General features: G+C 42.9%; 1 protein-coding gene across 4 annotated transcripts in view; it reads left to right on the forward strand.

Moving 5' to 3' along the window:
* TTLL5 (tubulin tyrosine ligase like 5) overlaps positions 1-23,258 on the forward strand; it is a 295,829-nt gene that overhangs the window by 26,767 nt on the left and 245,804 nt on the right. For all 4 annotated transcript variants that reach the window (XM_089522251.1, XM_089522253.1, XM_089522249.1 and 1 more), the window contains exons 8-12: positions 5,087-5,156; positions 5,436-5,520; positions 10,503-10,604; positions 12,107-12,198; positions 19,634-19,741. In XM_089522251.1, coding sequence (XP_089378377.1) covers positions 5,087-5,156; positions 5,436-5,520; positions 10,503-10,604; positions 12,107-12,198; positions 19,634-19,741 — 457 coding nt within the window. The remainder of the gene's footprint in view (positions 1-5,086; positions 5,157-5,435; positions 5,521-10,502; positions 10,605-12,106; positions 12,199-19,633; positions 19,742-23,258) is intronic.

Genomic DNA, 23,258 nt, shown 5'->3' on the forward strand with positions numbered 1-23,258 from the left:
GCCCGGAAGCGAATAGGCAGCCAGTGCAGATCTTTGAGCACTGGTGTTATATGACTGGCTCTGGATATACCAGTAACCAGTCTGGCTGCCATATTCTGCACTAGTTGTAGCTTCCGGGTGTGGTACAAGGGTTGCCCCATGTAGAGCGCGTTGCAGAAATCCAAACGAGAGGTTACCAGAGCATGTACTACCGTTTCAAGGTCCCTCCGGCCCAGGTAGGGACGCAGCTGGCAAATCAGCCAAAGCTGATAACAGGCGCTCCTGACCGTCGCCTCCACCTGAGATGTAAGGTGGAGTGACGAATCAAGGAGCACCCCCAGACTGCGCACGGAGTCCTTCACAGGAAGCGTGATCCCGTTCAGGACAGGTGGAACCACCGCCATTCCCGGGCCGGGGGAACCTATCACGAGATCCTCCGTTTTCTCTGGATTCAGACTGAGTCGGTTTTCCCTCATCCAGCCCATTACCGACTCCAGACAGGCCACGAGAGGAGAGACGCCATCCCCAGTCACTGCATCAGTCGGAGACATAGAGAAGACTATTTGGGTGTCATCAGCGTACTGATAACCCCGCGCCCCATGTCTCCGGATGATCTCTCCCAGCGGTTTCATGTAAATGTTGAAAAGCATGGGAGACAGAATGGCTCCTTGAGGGACCCCAGATGTAAGGGCCCTCTTATCGGAGCACACGTCTCCCAGCTGCACCATCTGGAACCTCCCTGAGAGGTAGGATCGGAACCACTGGAGCGCAGTGCCACCGATCCCCACCTCTACCAGGCGCTCCAGAAGGATACCATGGTCTATGGTATCGAAAGCCGCTGAGATGTCCAAGAGCACCAACAGGGACACGCTTCCCCTGTCGATGCCCAGACGGAGATCATCGACCAAGGCGACCATGGCCGTCTCAACCCCGTAGCCCGCCCGAAAGCCAGTTTGAAATGGGTCCAGATAATCCGTTTCATCCAAGATCCGATTGAAGCTGGATTGCAACCACCCTCTCGATCACCTTCCCCAGAAATGGCAATAAGCGAAACTGGCCGATAATTATTATGCATCAGGGGGTCGAGGGAGGGCTTTTTAAGCAGCGGTTTTACAATGGCCAATTTTAGATTCGATGGAAATTGCCCCTCCCTGAGAGATGTATTGATGATCCGGTGTAACAGTGAAGTTATCACCGGTCCCCCCTGAGCCGCTAGCCATGAGGGACAGGGATCGAGAGAACAGGTTGTCTTCCGAACACTTCCAAGGATCTTGTCCACATCATCGGTACTAACCGACTCAAACTGATCCAGTTTAATGGAGTCCACGGAGGCTCTGGACGCCTCTACTCTAGATTCTGCCCTAATGCCAGCGTTAAGACCCTCGCTTATCCGAGAGGTTTTATCCGCGAAGAAGTTGTTAAATTGGTCACAGCAGGCCTTTGAAGGTTCAAGGATCTGGTTCAGGGCAGGAGGGAGCTGAGTTAGCTTCCTGACTACCCTGAACAACTCTGCTGGACGTGACTCCGCGGACGCGACGCGAACACCATAGAACGAGTTCTTAGCTGCTCGTATCGCCTCTCCGTAGTCCTCCAAAAGGCGGTCTAGGAGAGCCTTGTTGGCTAAGCGTAGGTGTTTCCGCCAGCGGTGCTCTAGCCGTCGCAGGACCCGCTTCCGCGCCCGGAGGTCTTCCGTATACCAGGGCTTTCGTTTGGAAGCAGGCCTGAGAGGGCGCTTGGGAGCGATCCTGTGTATAGCCCTAGAGAGCCCGGTATCCCAGATACCAGTCAGGGCATCAACAGAGTCGCCGTCATTTCCAACCATGTGCCCCTCTAAGGCTTCCTGGAACCTTTTGGGTTCCATCAAACTTCGAGGGTGGACCATTCTAATAGGTCCACCACCCCCGGGGGAGATCTGGGTAGAAGCCTTGATTTTTGCCTCCACCAGGAAGTGATCCGTCCATGACAGGGCGGAAATGTTAGTTATTTCCGCCCACGGATTTTCCGCATCCGTACAAAAGACCAAATCAAGTGTATTACCCGCAAAATGCGTCGGACCCGAGACCAATTGGGACAGGCCCATGGCCGCCATGGTATCCATGAATTCCCGAGCTGCACCGGATGGAATATAGTTGGCCGCGAAGGGGATGTTGAAGTCGCCCAGGACAAGTAGCCTGGGTGTTTCCAGCATCAGCTCCGCGACTAGCTGTGTCAGCTCGTTAAGGGAGTCTGTTAGCGCACGGGGTGGCCGATACACCAACAAAATCCCTAGACTGTCCCTGTCCTTCAGGGTCAAGTAAATACACACGATAAAGGAAGTTTGACGGATGTGGTTCCTGGTGAGAGACAAGGTGTTCTTATGTACCAAGGCAACACCCCCCCCCCCCGCCCACCTAACCTGGACTGGTGCTTCACTGAAAACCCGGCAGGGAGGGCCTGCGCCCACACAGCATCCCCCTCAGGCCCAAGCCAGGTTTCAGTAATGCAAGCCAGGTCACAATTGCTATCAGGTAGCAAATCGTGGATGATGTGGGACTTGTTATTAATAGACCTGGCATTGCACAGGAGCAGAGACAGGGTTTGTGGCACGGTTGGAATGACCCTCAGGTCCTCTTGGTTAGGAGGGGGACAGGAAGGAGAGATGGATATTACGCATCGATTTCGCCTTCCCCTGTAACGCTGGTCCACTCTCCTACCTCCATACCTCCCCTTGCCCCACACTACTTCAATAGGAGCCCCGCTCGTACCAAGATGCTCACCCTCTACCTCCCCGGTCGAACCGTTCTTCCCTTCCATAGCCTTCTCCACCCTCCACCGTACAGCAATAATCGCAGGGAAAGGATATCCCAATCATGCCCTGCTACTTTCTGGCATCCAAAAGACAAACACTCCTCTCCACAGCACACAGTCCTGCCCGGTGGGTTGGGACTAACACGGGAGCGGACTACAGTCCTTGCCGCTCCTCTTTGATGGAGTAGAGACATGAGCGGCGTCCTCTTTGGGGAAGCCGCTCCCACCATACCCTCCCCTCCGAAAGATGCCGTTCCAGCGGCAAGGCAGAGTCTCTTGAGGCCGCTCCTGCCCGGTGGCATGGGTGAGTGGGCGGTGTTCCCTTTGGGGAGCCGGTGAGCCGGCTTTAAGGAGGGCCGCTCCCACCAGCCCCTCCCCTCCGGAGAAGCGCCGTTCCAGCGGCGAGCAGAGTCTCTTGGGGCCGCTCCTGCCCGATGGCGTGGGTGTGTGGGCGGCGTTCCCTTTGGGGAGCCGGGGAGCCGGCTTTAAGGAGGGCCGCTGTACATCCAACGGACTCTTCCCTCCCTCCAAAAACGCCGAGCTGGGCGGCAAGGGCAAGTCCTCCTTGGAGCTGGGTCGCTCCCCTCCCCGGTGGCTTGGGGTGGCGCAGGCGTCAGTGGTGGGCTGGGAAGCCGGCTTTAAGGAGGAGGGCCGCTCTCACCGGACTCCTCCCTCCCTCCAAAAACGCCGAGCTGGGCGGCAAGGGCAAGTCCTCCTCGGCGCTGGGTCGCTCCCCTCCCCGGTGGCTTGGGGTGGCGCAGGCTGTGGAGAAGTCTTTTTTGAAGTCCCTTTTCACTTTCTGCTTCAAAAAGGGCCTCTCCAGGGTCTAATTGTCCTGAGGACTCCCCAAACATGGTGGAAATACCCCTCATACTCTTTAGAGGGCACTTGAGGGGCATTTCAGGGAAGAATTATTATTTTTGGTTATCATTATTCGCCTCCCCCAGATTTGTTGCAGCAAGCTGACACAGCTGTATTTCTCCAGCCCTCTTCTACCATTCTCCCAATGTGGATATTGCTATAAACAATTCAGGTAAACAAAGGATGAGGAGAAAGGGAGGTTAATGGGCATAAAAAGACTTTATAAAAAGGAGTTTGGTTGTTAGAGACTTTGTTAACTGAAGTGTGTCTGTATTTAAAAATTGCAGAAATTATTCACGTCTTTGTTTATGCCTAAAGCAACAAACAATCGTCAAAGGAAAGAGATGTGGGGGAAAAGGAGGAGGGACAACAAGATATGAGAACTGTATTCAGCTTACCAAAACACAAACCACTAGCATAAACCAGGATATCAAGACTTCCCAGTTATCTGACTGCTATCTTTCTCTTCTAGGAGGTTATCGTCAGATTAATACTTTTATTATAAGCTATTTGCAGCTGCTGTTTAACACAGGAACAATAGATAAAGTGTATCAGATCTAAAGAATGCAATTGCAGAAACAGTAATGTATATGGTTGGAAATTATACCTTGTGAGGAGCGACTTAGGGAGCTGAATATGTTTAGCCTGGAGAAGAGAAGGTTCTCTAAGCATTAAAAAGCTTGAGCTTGGAAAGAGCAGGAATCTATCCAGACCACTCCTACTTGTGCGGTGTGTCCCTGCTCACAACAAGCAAGGTAAATAGCAGCTGCCTCCAGAACCCCTTACTGAACAAGTGTGAACAGCAAAAGAGAGAGCAAAAGGGAGAAAAGATGAGTCCACCTCACCAGTTATCCACAACATGTTAAAGAAACATAGATCTAGAAATTGGTCAACAAAATGAAAATTGTAGGAAAAGTGAAAGCTGGTAAAAGAGAAGATGGATATATTTTCTATGAAGTTTTCAAGTGGTCTCCAGGAGGTTCAAATGTTTTTGTTTAGTTATGCAAGGCTTATTTGACTTCATTGTTCCTTTTGACACATTCATATTGTTAGATTTGAATTCAAAGTTTGCAGAAACAAGTTGAACTGCTCTTGTACTTTGTGGTGTAGGAACCTATTCCTATTCTTTTTTGTTATATCTACTAGCATTAAATTTTTGCTTAAAAAGTAATGCTCAGGAACACATCTATTGGTTAACTGAGATCAGCTAGTAAATATGCAACTTGAGGCTTCAGTGGTCAATTGTTGAACAGTACTCTGTCCTGTTTCAGTATTCTGTACAGTATTCTGTACCCTAACATCGTTGCATTGAGCAGTACATTGTTTTGAATAGAAAAGATAACAGCTTTCATCACAACATTTGCTTAGCATGAAGCAGTTACGGGAGAAAGTTATTTAGTGAAGTCAGCAGTTCAGTTTTAGATCTTCACTCCACTGTGGTTTCTGTGTCGTTCTGTAGCCAAATCAGATTTCCCTTGAAGAGAACATCCTGGTCTCACGCTACATCAACAATCCCTTACTCATAGATGGTAAGTTTGTATTTGAGTTGACTTTTTCTTTAGGAGATCTCTTTCTCTCAGATTTAAAAGGTTTAGTAAGCTATTGAGTTATAGCCATTCTTGTCTGCTTTTAATGTATTTTTCTATGATAGATACTGTATAATCGTGTCATCTAAACCCAAAGAATCGCCATTCTGTGGTAGTTACCCTGAGGTGACTCTTGGAAATAACATCCTCATTTCCCCCTACCCTGAGTAGCTTTAGCTTCTCAACACTTTGTGGCTACTAATCACTGTTGCTTCCTTTCAGACTTCAAGTTTGATGTGCGGCTTTATGTTCTGGTGACATCTTATGATCCCCTTATCATCTACCTCTATGAGGAAGGTCTGGCCAGGTAGGTACTTCTCCTAGTTCAGGGTTTGTGAACCCTGAATGGGTATTCATTCATGATTATGAGGCAAGGTGAATAATGACACCTATTGGATATCCTAGCTCTTTGATCAAGAGTTTGGGAATTATGAATATTTTGAAATATTTAATGGGTATCCTTTTCTCTCACTTCAAGTGAACCTCTAGCGGTTTTCATCTTTCTGTGATCTCTAGTCCTATTTAAGGGCAGCTACTGGCTAAAATTAAAGCATTCTCAGCAGTGATGGGAAGTACGGAATGTCATACTAATGAATGAAAAGCATTTTCCTGCTTGCTGCCTTCAGGTGGCAGTAGTAAACCTGGAGGTTCTCACTATCAGCTTTTTAAAAATCTTTCTTGAATTTGACCATAGGCACAAAGGGAGAGTTTTCATAATTCTGTTTCCACTTGATTTCAGCTTCTTTTGTTGCTATTCTTTGATATCTGTCAAAATGGCAAGAGACTTCTATATACTATAAAAAGATAGCTTTCTTTATACCAGGCCAGGCATGTGTACTAGTGTTTATTAGATGTGGAGACAGTATGCAGTGATATATGGAAAGTAAAATGGAAAGTGTAATGAACCATGGAAAGAAGTGCAATGTTGCTCCAATAGTACTAATTTCAGATGATGATGAGAATTGTCCCGAGCATGTAATGCAGGGGTAGGCAACCTATGGCCCGCGGGCCGCATGCGGCCCGCCGAGCCCTTGGGACCGATCCCTGTTCGGTCCTGCCGCCGGCAAAGGCCCCACAGGGCAGGCGCGCGGGACCTTGGGCCTCTCACGCAGGCACCTCAGAAGCTGGGAAGGAGCCTGCGAGGACGCGCGCGCGGGTGTCCTCCGCATCTTTTCTGGCCTCTGAGGGGCTTGGAGGCCCCTCAGAAGCCGGGAAAGAGCCGGCGAGGACCCCCACGCGGGCGTCCTCCGCCTCCTTTCCGGCCTCTGAGGGGCTTGGAGGCCCCTCAGAAGCCGGGAAAGAGCCAGCGAGGACCCCCACGCGGGCGTCCTCCGCCTCCTTTCTGGCCTCTGAGGGGCTTGGAGGCCCCTCAGAAGCCGGGAAAGAGCCGGCAAGGATGCCAGCGCGGGTGTCCCCTGCCTCCTTCCTGGCCTCTGAGGGGCCTCCCCTCCTTTTACAGCAGGAGGGGCAGAGAGAGAGAGAGGAGTTGTGTGTATGTATGTGTAAGAGCAGTGTGTGTGTAAGAGAGAGAGGTGTGTTTTGTGTGTGTGTGTGAGAGAGAACGAGTTGTGTATGTATGTGTGTGTGTGTGAGAGAGAGAGGGGGGGAAGTGGGTTGTGTGTGTGAGAGTGGGTTGTGTGAGAGGGTGTGTGAGAAGGCGAGGTTGTATGTGAGAGAGAGATGTGTTGTGTATGTGTGTATGAGAGAGAGAAAAGTGAGTTGTGTGTGTGAGAGAGAGTGGGTTGTGTGAGAGAGAAGGAGGTTGTGTGTGTGTGTGTGAGAGAGATGGGTTTTGTGTGTGTGTATGTGTGAGACACACACACAGAGAGAAGTGGGTTGTGTATGTGAGAGAGGGGGTGGTTGTGTGTGTTAGACAGGGTTTGGTGTGTGTGTGTGTGTGAGAGAGAAGTGGGTTGTGTGTGTGAGAGAGCAAGTTGTGTGAGAGAGGGTGTATGTGAGAGACAGGGGGAGGTTGTGTGTGTGAGAGACAGGTGTTGTGTGTGTGTGCAAAATCCCCTCTCAGCACCTTGTGCCTTTCTGGGTTGAGACAGTGAGCATGCTTCTTTTTTTTTTTTTTTTTTGGAATTGCTTTGTAGTAGTTTCCATGCTTGGAACTATTATTATTATTGTTATCACTCCGGGGGCATGTGGCCCCACCCCTGGAGTGTGGAAGCTCCACACCCAGCATGCGGCCCTGCCCCTAGAGGGTGGAAACTCCACCCCCTGGCTTTGGCCCCCCAGTTGTCTGAGGGACAGCAACCCGGCCCCTGGCTCAAAAAGGTTGCCTACCCCTGATGTAATGGATAAGTGCCAGTCCATTATTTGGTTCCGAAAAATCCATTATAAGCACTTTCATATTTTGATTTTGTTGATGAACCCTTTGTCAATTACAATCTTATAATTTAAAGTGGATGGGGGCATATCAAACTTTTTCTGCCTTCCTGCAAACAATTGTATTTGTCTTTGAAATAGTCTGTCTATCTCATATGAATCAGAATTAGCGCCAGTTGAATGTATGACATTGATGCTGGAAGCTGATACTGAAAAATCCAGTTTTACATTTCAGTACCATGGCACATGTGATTGTCCTGATGTGTAACCTGTACTTAGGACAAGAGACGGCCATGAGCACAGAATATGGAAAAACAGAATGATTTCCAGTTGGCAAAGAGGTCAGACAAGGCTGCATTTTTATCACCCTATCTCCCTAACTTGTATGTTGAACATATTCATAAAGCTGGATTTGGCTTGGAGGAAGGAGGCATGAAAACTGGGAAAAGGGATATAAACAATTTAAGATTTGCGGATGACATTATACTGTTAGCAGAAAATAGCAAAGACTTGGAAAAACTGTTAAAGTAATGGAATAAATTGCAAAGGCAGGTTTACAACTGAACATTAAGAAAACAAAAATAATGATCATAGATGATTTACATAACTTTGAAGTAGACAATGAAGACATTGAAATAAAGATTTTCCATATCTTGACTCAGCCATTAATCAGAATGGAGACTGCAGTCAAGAAATCTGAAGAAGACTAAGACTTGGAAGCTGTGAAGGAACTAGACAAGATACTCAGGTGTCAAGAATTGAATACCAGGGTCAGGATTTTCTATGCCATAATAATTTGAGTTTCTACATATGTTTGTGAAAACTGGGCAGTGAAGAGAGCTAGCAGAAAGAGAATAAACTCATTTGAAATTTGTTATTGGAGGAGAATTCTAGGGATACCATGGACTGCCAAGAAAGACAAATAAATGGGTTCAAGAGCAAACCAAGCCTGAAATCTCCCTAGAAGCCAAAATGACTGAGCTGAGGCTGTTCATAAGAAGAGATGACAACCCAGTCAAGGAAGTTGTAGTTCTGAGTCTGCTACACCTGAGCAGGGTGACTTGGAGGTCGCTCATTAATACTCTTTCCATACCTTGAAATTGACTTAATGGCAGTTAATAACAAAAAAACCTTGGCGTAACGAATAACATTATCCTAATGTTAGGGTATTGGTGATATATTGGAAATGACATAGTCGTATGCCAGGATAAAGGTCAAAGACACATGGATTTATTTGTTGTCTGCTCAGTTAAAAATAAACTTGGAAAGTGAAAACTGTAGCCTCTTCTTTTTATAAGCTTTTGTCTTATCAGTCTGTGCCTATCTTGGTAGATGAGTTTGAAGAGAGCGTGTGAACTTCAGATAAGAATAATGTACCAGCAGGGGGCACTCATGCACAGGATTCATGGTATTTGTCTTCAAAGCCAGGTTTTCTTTGTTTGGAGTCAAAGAGAAAATTTCATTTATTAAAAAAAGTTAAGTTTTAAATAAATACCAATTTTGGCACCAAACCTCTTTCAGTAGGCATTGGTAGTTGTGCTTATGTTGAGTTAAGAAAAAATAGAGCTGTTTTTATGGAAGCACAATGAATTGAGCAGAAAACCAAACCAAAGAGGCCCAAAAAGGAGAGGGAGTGGGAAATAAACGTGGCAGCACAACAGGCATCAGAACTTCATAATGTTTGACAGGGCACTGCTTTCCTGTTCTCTGAGCCCCCTAGTGCTCTCTCCTTTGGTAGCCCTGCTTGCTAATTAGCACTGGCTCCACAGAGATATTTACCTTTTCTCTGCTGGATTCCTGTGGTTTCCAAAGAATTCAGGTACTTACTATGAGCCAAGGAATTCACATTACCTCATAGACTGTCTTGGGGCCAGAGCCTGTTACAGCAGCCCAGTCCCTCTCTTAGTAACCCCTTTCTGGCAGGCCCTTCACAGTGGGGAATGTAGGTAACCGAAGCGGTGGTGGAACAGCAGTTTCTCTCATGATCACTTCTCCCTCTTAATAGGAAGCAGATCAATGCTGAACTTAGGCATTTTGTATTTCTACAAAATGTCTTGATTGGCTAGGCTGGGATAAAACTGACTGCTGCAGCTGGTCTCCTAGACAACAGAGTTAAGGATGTCCTTAGTAGATATAGAAATAGTAGATGTTTAGAAGTGGTAAGCAAAAAGAGAATAGCCTGAAGTTGTGGCTAGAATTTGGAAGATTTGCTGAGACATTAGAATGAGATGCTCCAAGTCTGACTGACATTTAAAAAACTATGAAAATCCTATTCACATGAATACTGACAGACTTATAGGAAATAGTATGTTGTTACCCAGGGTTGTTCAGTTTCTGGAAGGATTCATACTCCAAATTTAGTTAAGTAGTTGTTCCTGATGTGCTTGATTGTCAGATAGCTAATGACTTATAATGGTTCTTGAATTGTAATATTTCAGCAGAGGTAATGCTTCCTAGCAATTGTGAGTCTGAAAAATAGGTTTAAAGAGAAGGGGAAGGATCAATGACACATGGTTGAAAGTGCTTTGTAGAGCTAGCATGGATAGTTTGGACATTGCTTCTTCTCTTGCTTGCTTTTATTTATTAAATGGTGAAACTGACAAAAGACATTGCAGCGAGCTTGTTCCTCATTCCTTCTTCCATACTTTTCTTTGCTTACAAAGCAGAATGCTTGAATCAAAGCATCTCATATTTATATGACTATGGTTTCCCCCCCCCCCCATTTATTTTGGTTAATGAGTCTGCTCTCAAAAAACCTCACATTCAAATTACCATAGCAGCTCCCAGTCTGAACATTTGTGGTATGGGTAGGAGGAGGAAGCATGCAAGTCAGTTGTCAGGTCCTGATCTTGCTATTTGCATAGGTGCAAGAAATAATAACTCTTGAATAAAACATGATGGAACAATTGGTCTCCTTTGGTTTCAGTGACTGACGTATTCTTGGTCCTTATTTTATAGGTTTGCAACTGTTAGATATGACCAGGGAGCAAAAAATATTAAAAACCAGTTCATGCATCTAACAAACTATAGTGTCAACAAGAAGAGTGGTGACTATGTCAGGTACTTACATTTGCTTGGAAATTCTTGAACCTTAAGTATTCACAATCATGTGTTCAAAACCACATGATTGTATATATGCTTGTTTTTATTTTATTTTACAGCCAGCCCCCCTTATCCACGGATTTTTTATCCACAGAATCAAGTGTCCATGGCTTGAAAATATTCAGAAAAAGTATAAATTCCAAATAACAAACCTTGAATTTGCCATTTTACATACTTGAGCATCCACGGATTTTGGTATCCATGGGGGGTCCTAGAACCAAACCCCAGTGGATAACAAAGGCCCACTGTATTTCATTTTTAGGCCGCCTTCCTCCCAGAAAGGGATCCAAGAGGGCTTACAAGATAAAAAACATTTTGAAAACTTTACATTAAGAATTTGAAAACAATTACAATCATTTAATTAAAGCAGTATAAAATTAATATAAAAGCTCACAAAAAGTTAAAAACATAAGTAAAACACACACCCCATATAAAAACTGCCTTGTCATGATTATTATATTGAAAAGCATGTCTAAATAAAAATGTCTTTGCTTGCAAATGAAAGGCAAGCAGGGAGGGGGCCAGCCTAGCCTCCCATGGAAGGGAGTTCCAGAGGTTAGGAGCAGCCACTGAGAAAGCTCTCTCTTGTGTCCTCATCAAGCAAGCCTGTGATGGTGCTGGGACTGAGAGAAAGGCTTCCCCTGAAGATCTAGCAGTTGGTATGGGGAGATGTGATCTCGCAAATAATCTGGACCTAAGCATTATAGGGCTTTATATGTCATGACCATCACTTAGAATTGTGCCCAGAAACAAACCGGTAGCCAGTGAAGCTGTTTCAACAAGGGAGTTACATGCTCCCTATACTGAGATCAGTTAGCAGTCTAACTGGCATTTTGAACCCGCTGAAGTTTCTGAACAGTTTCCAAAGGCAGCCCCACATAGAGTGTGTTACAGTTGTGCAAATGGGATGTATTCAAGGCATGTGTCACTATATCCAGATCTGATGTCTCAAGGAATGAGCGCAGCTGGCACACTAGTGTTAGCTGTGCAGATACACTCCTGGCCACTGCTGAAACAGTGTTGTGTCCAGGAGAACATTGAAGCTGCGAGCTTGAGATTTCAGGGGAACTGTAACCTTGTCCAACACAGGCAATGTCCCTGTTCCCTGATCTGCCTTACGACTGACCAGGAGCACTTCTGTCTTGTCTGGATTAAGTTTCAATTTGTTAGCCCTCATCCAGTCAATTACTGACAGCAGACATCGGTTCAGTACAAAAACAGCTTCCTTGGAATCAGATGTTTTTATATTTACCATTTTATTTTTACCATTATTGATATTTTTATATTTACCATTTAGGCAAGAGAAGCTGCCTCACAAAGAAGTTCAGAGCACTTCATATAATCAATCAAAAAGCATTAAAGAGAAAAGCAGACAGTTAAGGGTTAAAACAGAAATTTGAGGTAGAGTTGCAATAGGGATCCTGAGGTCAACAATGTGAAATCTGTTTCTTTGGTTTTAGTTGTGATGACCCTGAAGTGGAGGATTATGGAAACAAGTGGAGTATGAGTGCAATGTTAAGGTATCTGAAACAGGAAGGAAAAGATACAACTGGTGAGTAGAGAACAAGTTTTTCCTTCTCTAAATCTTTCCTAATGTATGTGTTGATAGATGATATAACCAGATGTAGTACATTCAATTCTCCTCTAAGATTTTCTTACAGCTCTGCTGCTTTACTTTTGACTCTCCCCCCTTTTTAATGGAAGTAGGGATTCCATTACTTCATTCTTGACTGAATATGTTTTTCTGATATGTTCCTGCTTTTTCTGCTTGGCATCATCTCCTGGGAGTTGTGACTGTCTTTTGCAGTAACACTCTTGCCTATGATTTATTCTTCTAAATTAATATCTTTCATCCAAGAATTCCATACTATGTAGGAGAAATTCTTTTTTTCATGTGGTCCATTAATAGCAAGGTGAATTAATAATAAAAATTTCAGTTTGTCCTTGAAGTAATGAGTTCTTAGGATTGATTGCTCATCACTACTAATGTTGACATATTTGTTTGGTGTAAGAAGGTGCTGGTTCTCTATTCTTATTTTATGCCTGTAATTATGGATTTCACATGTTCATTTAAGGATAAAGAGGAGACATGTCTGCTAGAGTTCATTTAGTTAGGAGGAAACCTAAAAGTTCTGGGGAAGTCAAAGTATGAATTGTGTAGAATAATGTGTGTTGTTTGATATTGGCCTCAATTTTGCAATAGCGAATTGGTGTCTATACAACACACATGCACATGCATGCGCACACATGGTTTTTTCAGATCAAGGCACAGTTATTTCGGTGTTCATTAAAGTCTGACATACAGAAATTGATATATTAAATATATATCTATTTGCAAGTTTGAATATGGGGAGGGGTGTTCTATAATAGGGAAGATAAAATTTTTATGAAGCTGAATGGCTTTAGAAAGTTGTCTGAGAGTAAGACATATTTTTATTCTGCTCAAGCTCACAGGGGTCAGGCTCTGTAATGAACATTTGGCATTTTCTAGAAGTTAAGGTAGTTTATGTCTTTCAGCACAGAAATGCATGAAAATATATATATAACTGCAGATATTCAGAAAGTGCTGCAACATTCATGTATGAAAAATATTTAAAAAAATAAAGATACAAAAACATGTAAATATAGTCGGTCCTTCTTATACATGGATTTTTTATACACGTATTCAAGCATCCACGGTTTGAAAATGTTCAAAAAAAGTATAAATTTAAAATATCAAACCTTGATTTTCCATTTTTTATAAGGGACACCATTTTGCCATGCCATTATATTTAATGGGACTTGAGCATCCACGGATTTTGTTATCCACGGGGGATCTTGGAACCAAACCCCAGCGTATAACAAGGGTCCACTGTATTTTGCTTTACAATGACACTTGGGGCATATTTTATTATATATTTTCAACAAATGTATAATAAAATATATCCCAAATGTCATTGAAAAGCAAAATATTTTTGTATCATTATTGAGGCCAATAATTTGTTGAGGCCATTAAGAAGATTAATTGCCTTAGGGAATTTCATTTGCTCATCTTATTCTAGATGACAAATTGAAATGAATAAGGACCAGAACAGACCACCAGGAAGGGATGGCTTGAAACTGCTGAAGATAGATTGGGGCCACAGCAAATACATGCCATGGCTCCAATCTGCCCTATACCCCCCCCCCCCCAAATATGAGTGGAAAAGATCTGCTCCTATTTGGGCTCGGAAATTTGGGCACCTTTCCTGTCTTGAAGCCGTCCATGTCTGGGCAGCTGGCTGGCTTCTGGGCGGCTTCTAGGTGACTTTGAAGTGTGTGGCATGTAAGCACCACATTCCCAAAACACCCAGGCGTTAATGGGCCATCTGTATTGGCCCTAAATAATAGAATCTTGTTCTTTGTGGTCTCAGTGATTGTCACATATAGGCTTTTCTTTGTCCAGAGTCTCAGCTGGAATAGACTTGAGTAGAGTTTCGGCAGAAGCTACTCCTCTGTTCCTCAATGTATACCCCAGTGCCTTCTCTTTAATTCATTTTTGTCCACTACATGAGCAGGATCTGGAGGAACATTCTCTGAGGCTGAAGATAACAATCCGTGACACATGGGTTTATCCCTTGTGCCAACCAGGTCAGGCAGGTTCTCAAAATTCCAAGCTGTTAAAACTGTTGCCTCTCCCCTCACTTCTTAACTTCCTGCTAACTAGTCAGACGGTAAGCCCTCTCTCCTTTAAATCGATGAAAATATCAATAACATTTTAAAAGTTAGAGAAATTAGAGGAATCCTGTGTCCAATTCTGGGCACCACAGTTCAAAAAGGATGTTGACAAACTGGAGTGTGTTCTGAGGAGGGCAACCAAAATGGTAATGGATCTGGAAACCATGCCTTATGAAGAGAGACTTAGGGAGCTGGGTATGTTTAGCCTGGAGAAGAGATGTTTAAGGAGTGACATGATAGCCCTATTTAAGTATTTGAAGGGATTTCATATTGAACTGGATGGCTCTTATGGTCTCTTCCAATTCTATGATTTTATGGTGTGGTACAGATGGCACTAATGCACCATACTGGCGCCGTACTAGGGTGAAAGGACTGCAGCAACCGCACAGCTTTAGGGCAGTCTTGTTTCGCCACTCAGATCATTTTAAAAAGTTTATTTAAAAGGTATTACTTATTTGGATTTACAATCGACCCTTCTTATACATGGATTTTTATACATGGATTCAAGCATCCGTGGTTTGAAAATGTTCCAAAGAAGTATAAATTTCAAATGTCAAACCTTCATTTTCCATTTTTTATAAGGGACATTATTTTGCTATGTCATTATATTTAATGGGGCTTGAGCATACATGGATTTTCTAATACATGGGGCATCTTGGGAACAATAAACAGGTTAAAAACAAGCTAAAAAAAATTACAGAATTAAAAAGGATGCTGTGGGTACAAGATATTCTTGACACAGAAGAAATGTGAGCCCGCTCATTGCAGATATTGTTGAACAGGTTAGATAAACTGCATCAGTATGTGGCAGATGTCAGTTATGATGCAGCAGCTTATTCAACCAGGGCAACTGCAGCTGTTGCAGTAGGAAAGCATTTGATTTGGCTGAGACATTGGGATGTTGATTACAAGACTGGAACTAATTGAGAAGGCTCTGAGTAAAGTGTTACTATAGTCAGCCCTCCATATCAGTGGGCTTGCCATCTGTGGTTTGGAGCATCCATGGATGGTCCTGCCCCATTCTCTCCAATGGTGTCGTGTGCATGTGGCCGCACTTATGTAGTTGCGCCAACTATAATGGGACTTGAGATCCTGCTGTATTTGGCATCACGAGGGGTCTGGAATGGAACCTCCATGGATATCAAGGGCTGACTGTAGAGGGAAAAGACAAAAAAAAAAAAAAAAAAGTCTTGCCAACAACTCAGAGGAGAAAAGTGGTCAGGAAAGTTTACAGAAATAACTCTCATTCCTTTAATGGAGGAAGACATGTTCAGAGACACCAGGATTTTAGATCTTTCAAGCCTCAATGGAACAGGTCAGATTTTCAGATCAAACAGCAGAATGAACAGCAATTTAAGAAAGGTACAAATCTATCCTATAGCGTTGGAAAGTCACAGTACTGGCTCAAGGAAGATACTGGTGGGAGGAAGACGTATTCATTTTGATAACCTATGGTAACATAACATCAGACAAATATGTGTCAGAGATTGTAAATACAGGTTGCAAAATTCAATTTCAAGAAAGACCAAAAGGAAGATTTCTTCCTTCACCACGATCAAAAGGATTTAGAAAAAGACAGATTGTGCAAAAAGAGGTCAGGCATCTATTCATCTATTAGATATTACAGTCGGCCCTTCTTATACACGGATTTTTTATACACGGATTTAAGCATACACGGTTTGGAAATGTTCCAAAAAAGTATAAATTTACCTTGATGTTCCATTTTTTATTAGGGACACCATTTTGCTATGTCATTATACTTAATGGGACTTGAGCATACACGGATTTTGTTATACACGGGGGATCTTGGAACCAAACCCCAGCGTATAACAAGGATCCACTGTAATAGATAAAGGATGACTGACTGACTGACTGACTGACTAGTCTATTCTTTATTTTTCATGGTATCCAAACACAATGGCGAAAGTATACACACCAATTTTGCATCTAAAATATCTGTTTGTCTAGTACAAAAATTCAAAATGGAAACTTTACAAACAATTTTGAAGAGTTTGGGATTGGATGAGTTATTGTTATCTGTAGATTTGTGAAAAGTATATCTACACTTATCAGTGAATCCAGGCTGCAGGAGATTTCTCCATTTTGAATTCAAAGGTCAACTTTTAAAGTTCAGGGCTGTGCCATTTGGCCTAGCATCAGCTCCAACAATTTTCACTGAAGTTTTGGCACATATCTGAGGCAACAACAAGTGTATCTATATCCTTATTTAGACAACATCTTACTGAAGACAAAAGATCAAGAAAAAAACTATGCTAGCTCTCAAGAGGTCAGTTCTCTGTCTGGAGGATCTTGGATTCATAGTAATGATAAGAGTTACCTGAATCTGATAAAAATAATAACTCATTTTGGTGCACAAACGGGCACAGAAAAAGCTTATGTTGTCCTGCCAGAGGAGAGAAAAATAAAAATAAGGAATATGATAAAGGAACTAATTTAGAGAACCTCAGCAAATGTAATGTACTTAGCAAAAGTACTAAGTGTGTTGACATCAATGATCCAGTTGGTGCCTTGGGCAAGATTTCATAACAAAAATTTTTCATTCTTTATCAGAACTGGTGGTTGAGGGACAAGATTTTCCACAGAGAGGGTTTTTTGTGCCCCAGAGAAAAAACATTGAGAACAATGAATGCTGATGTTTTTGGCTGCAAAGCCCATTGTGAAGGTTAGCAGAGAGAATGATGCATAAAAACTTATTAGAGATGTGAGCAGTGAAATTGGCTCTGGTTCATTTTGAAGTATTGATAAAACTGCAAAATGTACAAATTTGCATAGACAGTGTGGCAATAAAAACTTACTTGTGCAATCAGGGAGGTTCACATTCTCAGACATTGACAGTGGCATCAACAAGAATATTGAGGTGGACTGAGTTCATCCAGTCCAACCACCTACCATGCAGGAACTCTCAGTCAAAGCATTCCCAACAGATGGTCATCCAGCCTATGTTTAAATACCTCCAAAGAAGGAGTCTCCACCGCACTTCGAGGGAGTGAGTTCCACTGTCGAACAGCTCATACTGTCAGGAAGTTCCTCCTAATGTTTAGGTGGAATCTTTTCCTGTAGCTTGTATCCATTGTTCTGGGTCGTATTCTCTGGTAGAATACAGTGGCATAGGTACCTTTTCTTCACTTTAGACCACCATCTTTTTCTAATCAATAGTTCTACCCTTTGGTCTGGCTACTGCAGTTTGGTATTTTTATGAAGTGTGTGCCAAGTATTACTGCTGTTATTTAGGATTTGTGGCATATCTGTATATCTCTACAATTGACATTTGGCTTCTGTTGTCAGTTGACTATCATGCACTCTACATCTGCTGATGGACATTCATCTTTATGTGAACTTGTAACACAAGTTACAGCTCATTTAAACCAATCCATCAACCTCATACAGGAATTACTAGATTTGTGTAAAGTAGCTGTTATCTTGCTATATGACTGGACACATAATTTAATTGCAAGAGTGGCAAAAGTGACATCATACTGGACATGCTATTCAAAGTCCATTGAACATCTTGGTATCATGACAGTGATGATGATGGTCATTCTGCTATCTCTGCTTGTTCATACTTTATAAACATGGTTCCTTTCTTCCTACAATCCAGAATTGGATTTCCCCAGGAATGTCTGACTTTCCAAAAGGACATATCTGATGGCTTCCTTTTAAATAATTTTTTGTGGGTTTTCAGGCTATGTGGCCATGTGCTGGAAGAATTTATTCCTGATGTTATGCCTGCATCTGTAGCTGGCATCTTCAGACAATGGTGGCATGGAGGTGTGTGGGGTATATATACTGTGTGACCCTTGGCTGAGGGGAAATGATTTACATGTTAATCTGTGTGTTGGTCTGTTGGTGAATGGCCAGGCCTCAGGTGGGAGTAAATGTGAGGAGGATTTGTGTCTATTTAATTAGTGATCATTTGCCTTCTGGGAAATGCCCTGACCATGGATGATGTTCATTTCTATATGCTGAGTCTTGATTTTGATGTTTCTCAGGACTGGTAGCTAATCTTTGTTTACTTTCAGGTACTTTCCTTTTAGATACTCTCTCCCTCCATAAGTATAACAATACACACCTTAGTGATGAGTTGCAGAGTTCACTGCAGATGCCTTAGAATGGATACTGTGTGGATATCTGCAGAACATAGTCACCACAGTAAATGTGCATGGTCTTTTGGTGATCTTCAGGCCTTCATGGAGTTTGACCCCCTTAACATGAATTCTGTATTACATGTTGTGACAGACAAGACAACTAGGTACTCCATTAACAGTAGGGCATCAAATCTCACTCTGTTCAAACACTGTCTTTCAGTTCTGAGACAGGCACATTAAGCACCACAACCTGGATTTGATAATCCATTTGACAAGAGAGGAGAACATGCAAATGGAAATGAACTGAGTTGGGATATCACAGTTACTCATGAATGTACTCAAGATTTTCAGACTTCTTGATATTGCTGTCTTCTTACATTGAGGCTTTGAGGCCAGCAAACATGAGAAATTGTAGACTGCTCTGCTAGGCTGTTTTGCAACAAACCTAGGAAATAAATTCCTTCCCATGCCATATAGGGGGAGGAATCTCCTTTACCTCTTTTCTCCTATTGTGTTTCAATTACCAAAGTACTGGCCAAGATCATGAAAGACTAGACAGACTGCATTTTCATCACTCCATAGTGGCCTCACCAATCTTGATTCAGCCACCCTTTTCTCCATCTCTTGAAGGGTCTTGATCTTTTCATTCAAGCTGAGGCCAGAATTAGGTATCCCAAACTCACCTCTCTCAAAACTGTGATTTCACACAACCATCCTCCTCCTTCTGCACTGATATTTTTCTAAGGAGTGGAATGGGAGCTGGGAAGAGGGCATGGGACACACCTTAGCATATGTTGTGAAATATGGAGGCAGAACTCCCACCCAAATTCTAGTTGGCTCTAAAAGGTTCCAGTCAAGGTTCTTCACAAGTTGCCTATATGTTTGAAATCAGATATGACTACCTGAAGAAACACAGTTCCAGATAAGCAACCTGTACGTCTATTCTTTCACAATATACTTTGATACTACAGCATTTGGTTTTAATTTATGTTTGGTATTTATATTGTACTTATGTCCATGTATACTTGTGTTCTGAAGATGTGCATAAAATTTTGACATGTGTCTGCTTGCAAATGCTTTCTCTTAGATGGCTGTTAAAGTTGTGGACTGTTCCATTATCTCAGGTTAACAACTCTTTGTAATAAGGTTCTTGTTCTTTTTGTGTTTCCTCCTTTCTCCTTTCAGCTCTGATGGCCAGTGTAGAGGATCTGATAATTAAGACAATACTTTCTGCTGAACTGGCCATTGCATCAGCGTGTAAAGCTTTCGTTCCACACCGTGGTGTTTGCTTTGGTAAGGAAATTAAAGACATCTTTACTTTTATAGTTTCCTTCAGTATGTATCATACATCTTCCAGTGTGTTGGGGGTGGGGTTGGAAGAAGAGCAGAGGGATGTATACACCTGTTTGTTGGATAGGGGGTCAATTGGGTTGATTCTTTGTCCTTTCACTCTTATTTGGACAGTCAAAGAACAGCTATTACTAATAAACAACTTTGTTTTTCTTACTGTTGTTATATTGGTAGGAGGCAACAGTTAAATAAACATGGTGAGGCATAAAATAAAATAGAATATTCATTTAAGTGCACAAATCACCTAGGACGTTCATTTTGTTAGCAAAATATAGCTCCCTCCCCCGAATTCAACTACAGTTGGTCCTCTGTATCCATTGATTTTTATATCCACAGATTCAACCATCCATGACTTGAAAATATTGAAAAATAATATAAATTCCCCAAAGCAAACATTGATTTTGCCATTTTTGTGAAAGAGATACCTTCTTACTGTGCCATTGTTTTTAATAGGACTTGAGTATCCATGGATTTTGGTATCGACAAGTGGTCCTGGAACCAAACCCCAGCGGATACCAAGGGCCCACTGTACTCTGATGAATGGAAGATTCGGAGTGGCAGTTGTGTTTACCAATGAATTTGTTATTTGAAAATGCTAGCTTTTTTTCAAGTACATGTCTAAGATTTTATCCACACTACACAATTAAAAAAACTTTCATACCACATACATTTCCATGGTTCAGTCCTGTGGACCCTTGAATTTATTGTTTGGTTGAGTAATTAGAATTATTTATCAGAGATCTCTAATCTGCAGTTCAGGGGATTGTTCTAGAGAATTCCAAGCACCTGAATAAACTACAAATTCTGTGATCCCTTAGGAAGGAGCCATGATAGTTAAAGTAGCATCAGACTGCTACAAGTGGGCAGTGTGGATATACCCTTATTCACAGTTGAGAAAATGTGGAGAAGAGTTTTAGATACAGTCGTCTTAGGAAAGGGATGGACAACTTTGGATGTGAAACTCAGTTTCTCACAGCTTTGCCCACCAGGATTCCCTTTGCAACAGCAGGCGAGACCTGAGGGGTTGGGAGGTGGAGTTGCAGTGGTCTAATGGAATAATATCCCACTGACCAGGTGCCCTGTCCCTCAGTCTAAAGGGTTTTAGTGTGTTTATTTAAAAGTGGATAGTTGGGACAGATTAGTGTTGGTGTACCACCCACTTTGCTGCTTAATAGTCTCCCTTCCTGAGCTAACTGGTGTGTTCTCAGGGATGGTATTGGAGTTTCCATTGATTATACTGTTGGAAGATTTCAACATCCATGCTACCCTGTCAGGAGTGGTAATTCATGTCTTCCATGACAAACATGGGTGTGTCCCTAGTGGTATCTGGCCCCACTCACGCTGCTAGGCACACTTTAGACCTTGTGTTCTGTATGGGGGGATGGTGATCTGGGAATGAAGGAGCTTTCTACTGTTCTGTTGTCATAGATCACTTCCTGGTCAGGTTTATACTTGCTGGTAATCAGAACCTCTGAAAGGGTGGGGGGCGGGAAATATAAATAAACTACTATTACTACTACTACTACTACTACTACTTCTTCTTCTTCTTCTTCTTCTTCTTCTTCTTCTTCTTCTTCTTATTGTTACAGCTGCCAGACTCTGATTTAGGACAGGAACAGCTTCCTTGGAATTAGGTAGAAAGGAATGGTAGAGCTGGCTGTCACCAGCATACAGGGGATACCTTACTCCAAAACTCTGAACAACCTCTCCCCGCAGTTTCATGTAGATGTTAAAAAGCATAGCAGACAAGGCTAAACCTCGAGGGACTCCACAGACCAAAGACCAAAGAGTCAAATAGGAATCCCCCAACACCACCTTCTGAGAGCTAAAAATGGAGGATATTCAAGGAAAATGGAGGACCTGACCAAATAAAAGCTGCAAACCCTCCTAGAAATGTCAATTCATGCTTCTTAGCCATTCTCAAAATGGAGGACATTACAAAATAAATGCTAAAAAAACCACTTCTATAAACATAAATCCATGTTTCTTAGCCATGCTCAAAATTCAAGAAAAGCTCAGGACATGACAAAATAAAAGCTAAAAACCTCTATATATAAATGTAAATTCATGCTTCTTAGCCATGCTCAAAATGGGGGACGTTCAAGAAAAATGGAGGACATGACAAAATAAATGCTAAAAACAGTCAGAAATATACATCTATATTACATATTGTTGTTTTGCCTTCAAGTTTTCAAGATTTGTTCAGAGGGGATTTTTGCCATTGTCATCATTTCAGGCTGAGAGTGTGTGACTTGTTCAAGGTCACCCAGTGGGTTTCCTGGCCAATCAAACCCAGGTCTCCAGAGTCAAAGTCCAACACTCAAACCATTAAACCATGCTGGTTCTCACTTTATTATGCACTCAACTGTATTTTTCTGATGAATGTTAAAATAGCTTCTTGACTTACAATGTACTTATAGAGAAAGACACAGGTTTAAAATTGTACAGTCGGTCCTCCTTATCCATGGATTTTTTTTATCCATGGAGTCAAGCATCCACGGCTTGAATATATTTAAAAAAGTATAAATTCCAAATAGCAAACTCTACCTTTGTAGAGTATGCAAATAGCAAACTACCTTTGGGGTATACAAAGGTCAAAAAATTGTCAACCCCACCCCCCACCCCATCAGGCAGGAAACTGGCCCTCCGTGGAACCCCTCCGTCTCTGTACCAAGGAGAGTTTTCTGCTTAGTTGTCTCCCAGTTTTCCGTGTTGAACAATGGGTTTTTGGCGGAGCTGCCTAAACACCCATCTGGTCAGGCGCCATTACCGACCAGAAGCCATTTTGCTATGCCATTGTATTTAATGGGACTTGAACATCCATGGATTTTGTTATCCACGGGGGATCCTGGAAGCAAATCCCAGTGGATACCAAGGGCCCACTGTACTTTACTAGCCACAGATCCTTGACTGACAGGCTGTACAGACCGGCATTATATGCTGGCCTTGGGACAGAATGGGGGTGTGGCATCTGCATGCCACCCACCTGACCAGATAGCAGGCGGCTTCACACAGCATTTTCAGCACAGCGCTTACATGCACGGCACTGAAGAAGTGGTGAAAAGCTGCTACTGTGGCAACTAAGGCACGCTTTCCATGGCGCAAAAAGTTACTACTTTCTTCTTCGTGGTCTCTGTGAATCATACAAATGGGTTGTTCTGCGCCTGCGCAGTACCTTTTGGAAACTTCTAGAATCACTAGGCAAAGTACACTTTGCAACAAATAGAAACTTTTTGGCGGTAGCTCCGCCCATCCCTTATAAAGCCCCTGGTTTCCTGCTCTTTCCCCAGTTCCTTTTTTCCGCCGCATTTGCTGCCTTAGGGAACTTCGCTCTTCAATCTCAGATTAGAATCACTATTGTAACGGACCACGGACCATTTTTGACCACTCTCGCGTCTTTTCCTTTGGCTTGGCAATTCCTTCTGGCTCGTTACCGACTTTGGACTGACTTGACTACGTT

Source organism: Sceloporus occidentalis, unplaced genomic scaffold (genome assembly GCF_023333645.1).
Source record: "Sceloporus occidentalis isolate IW3139 unplaced genomic scaffold, rSceOcc1.0.p SCAF_4, whole genome shotgun sequence".
NCBI lineage: Eukaryota > Metazoa > Chordata > Lepidosauria > Squamata > Phrynosomatidae > Sceloporus > Sceloporus occidentalis.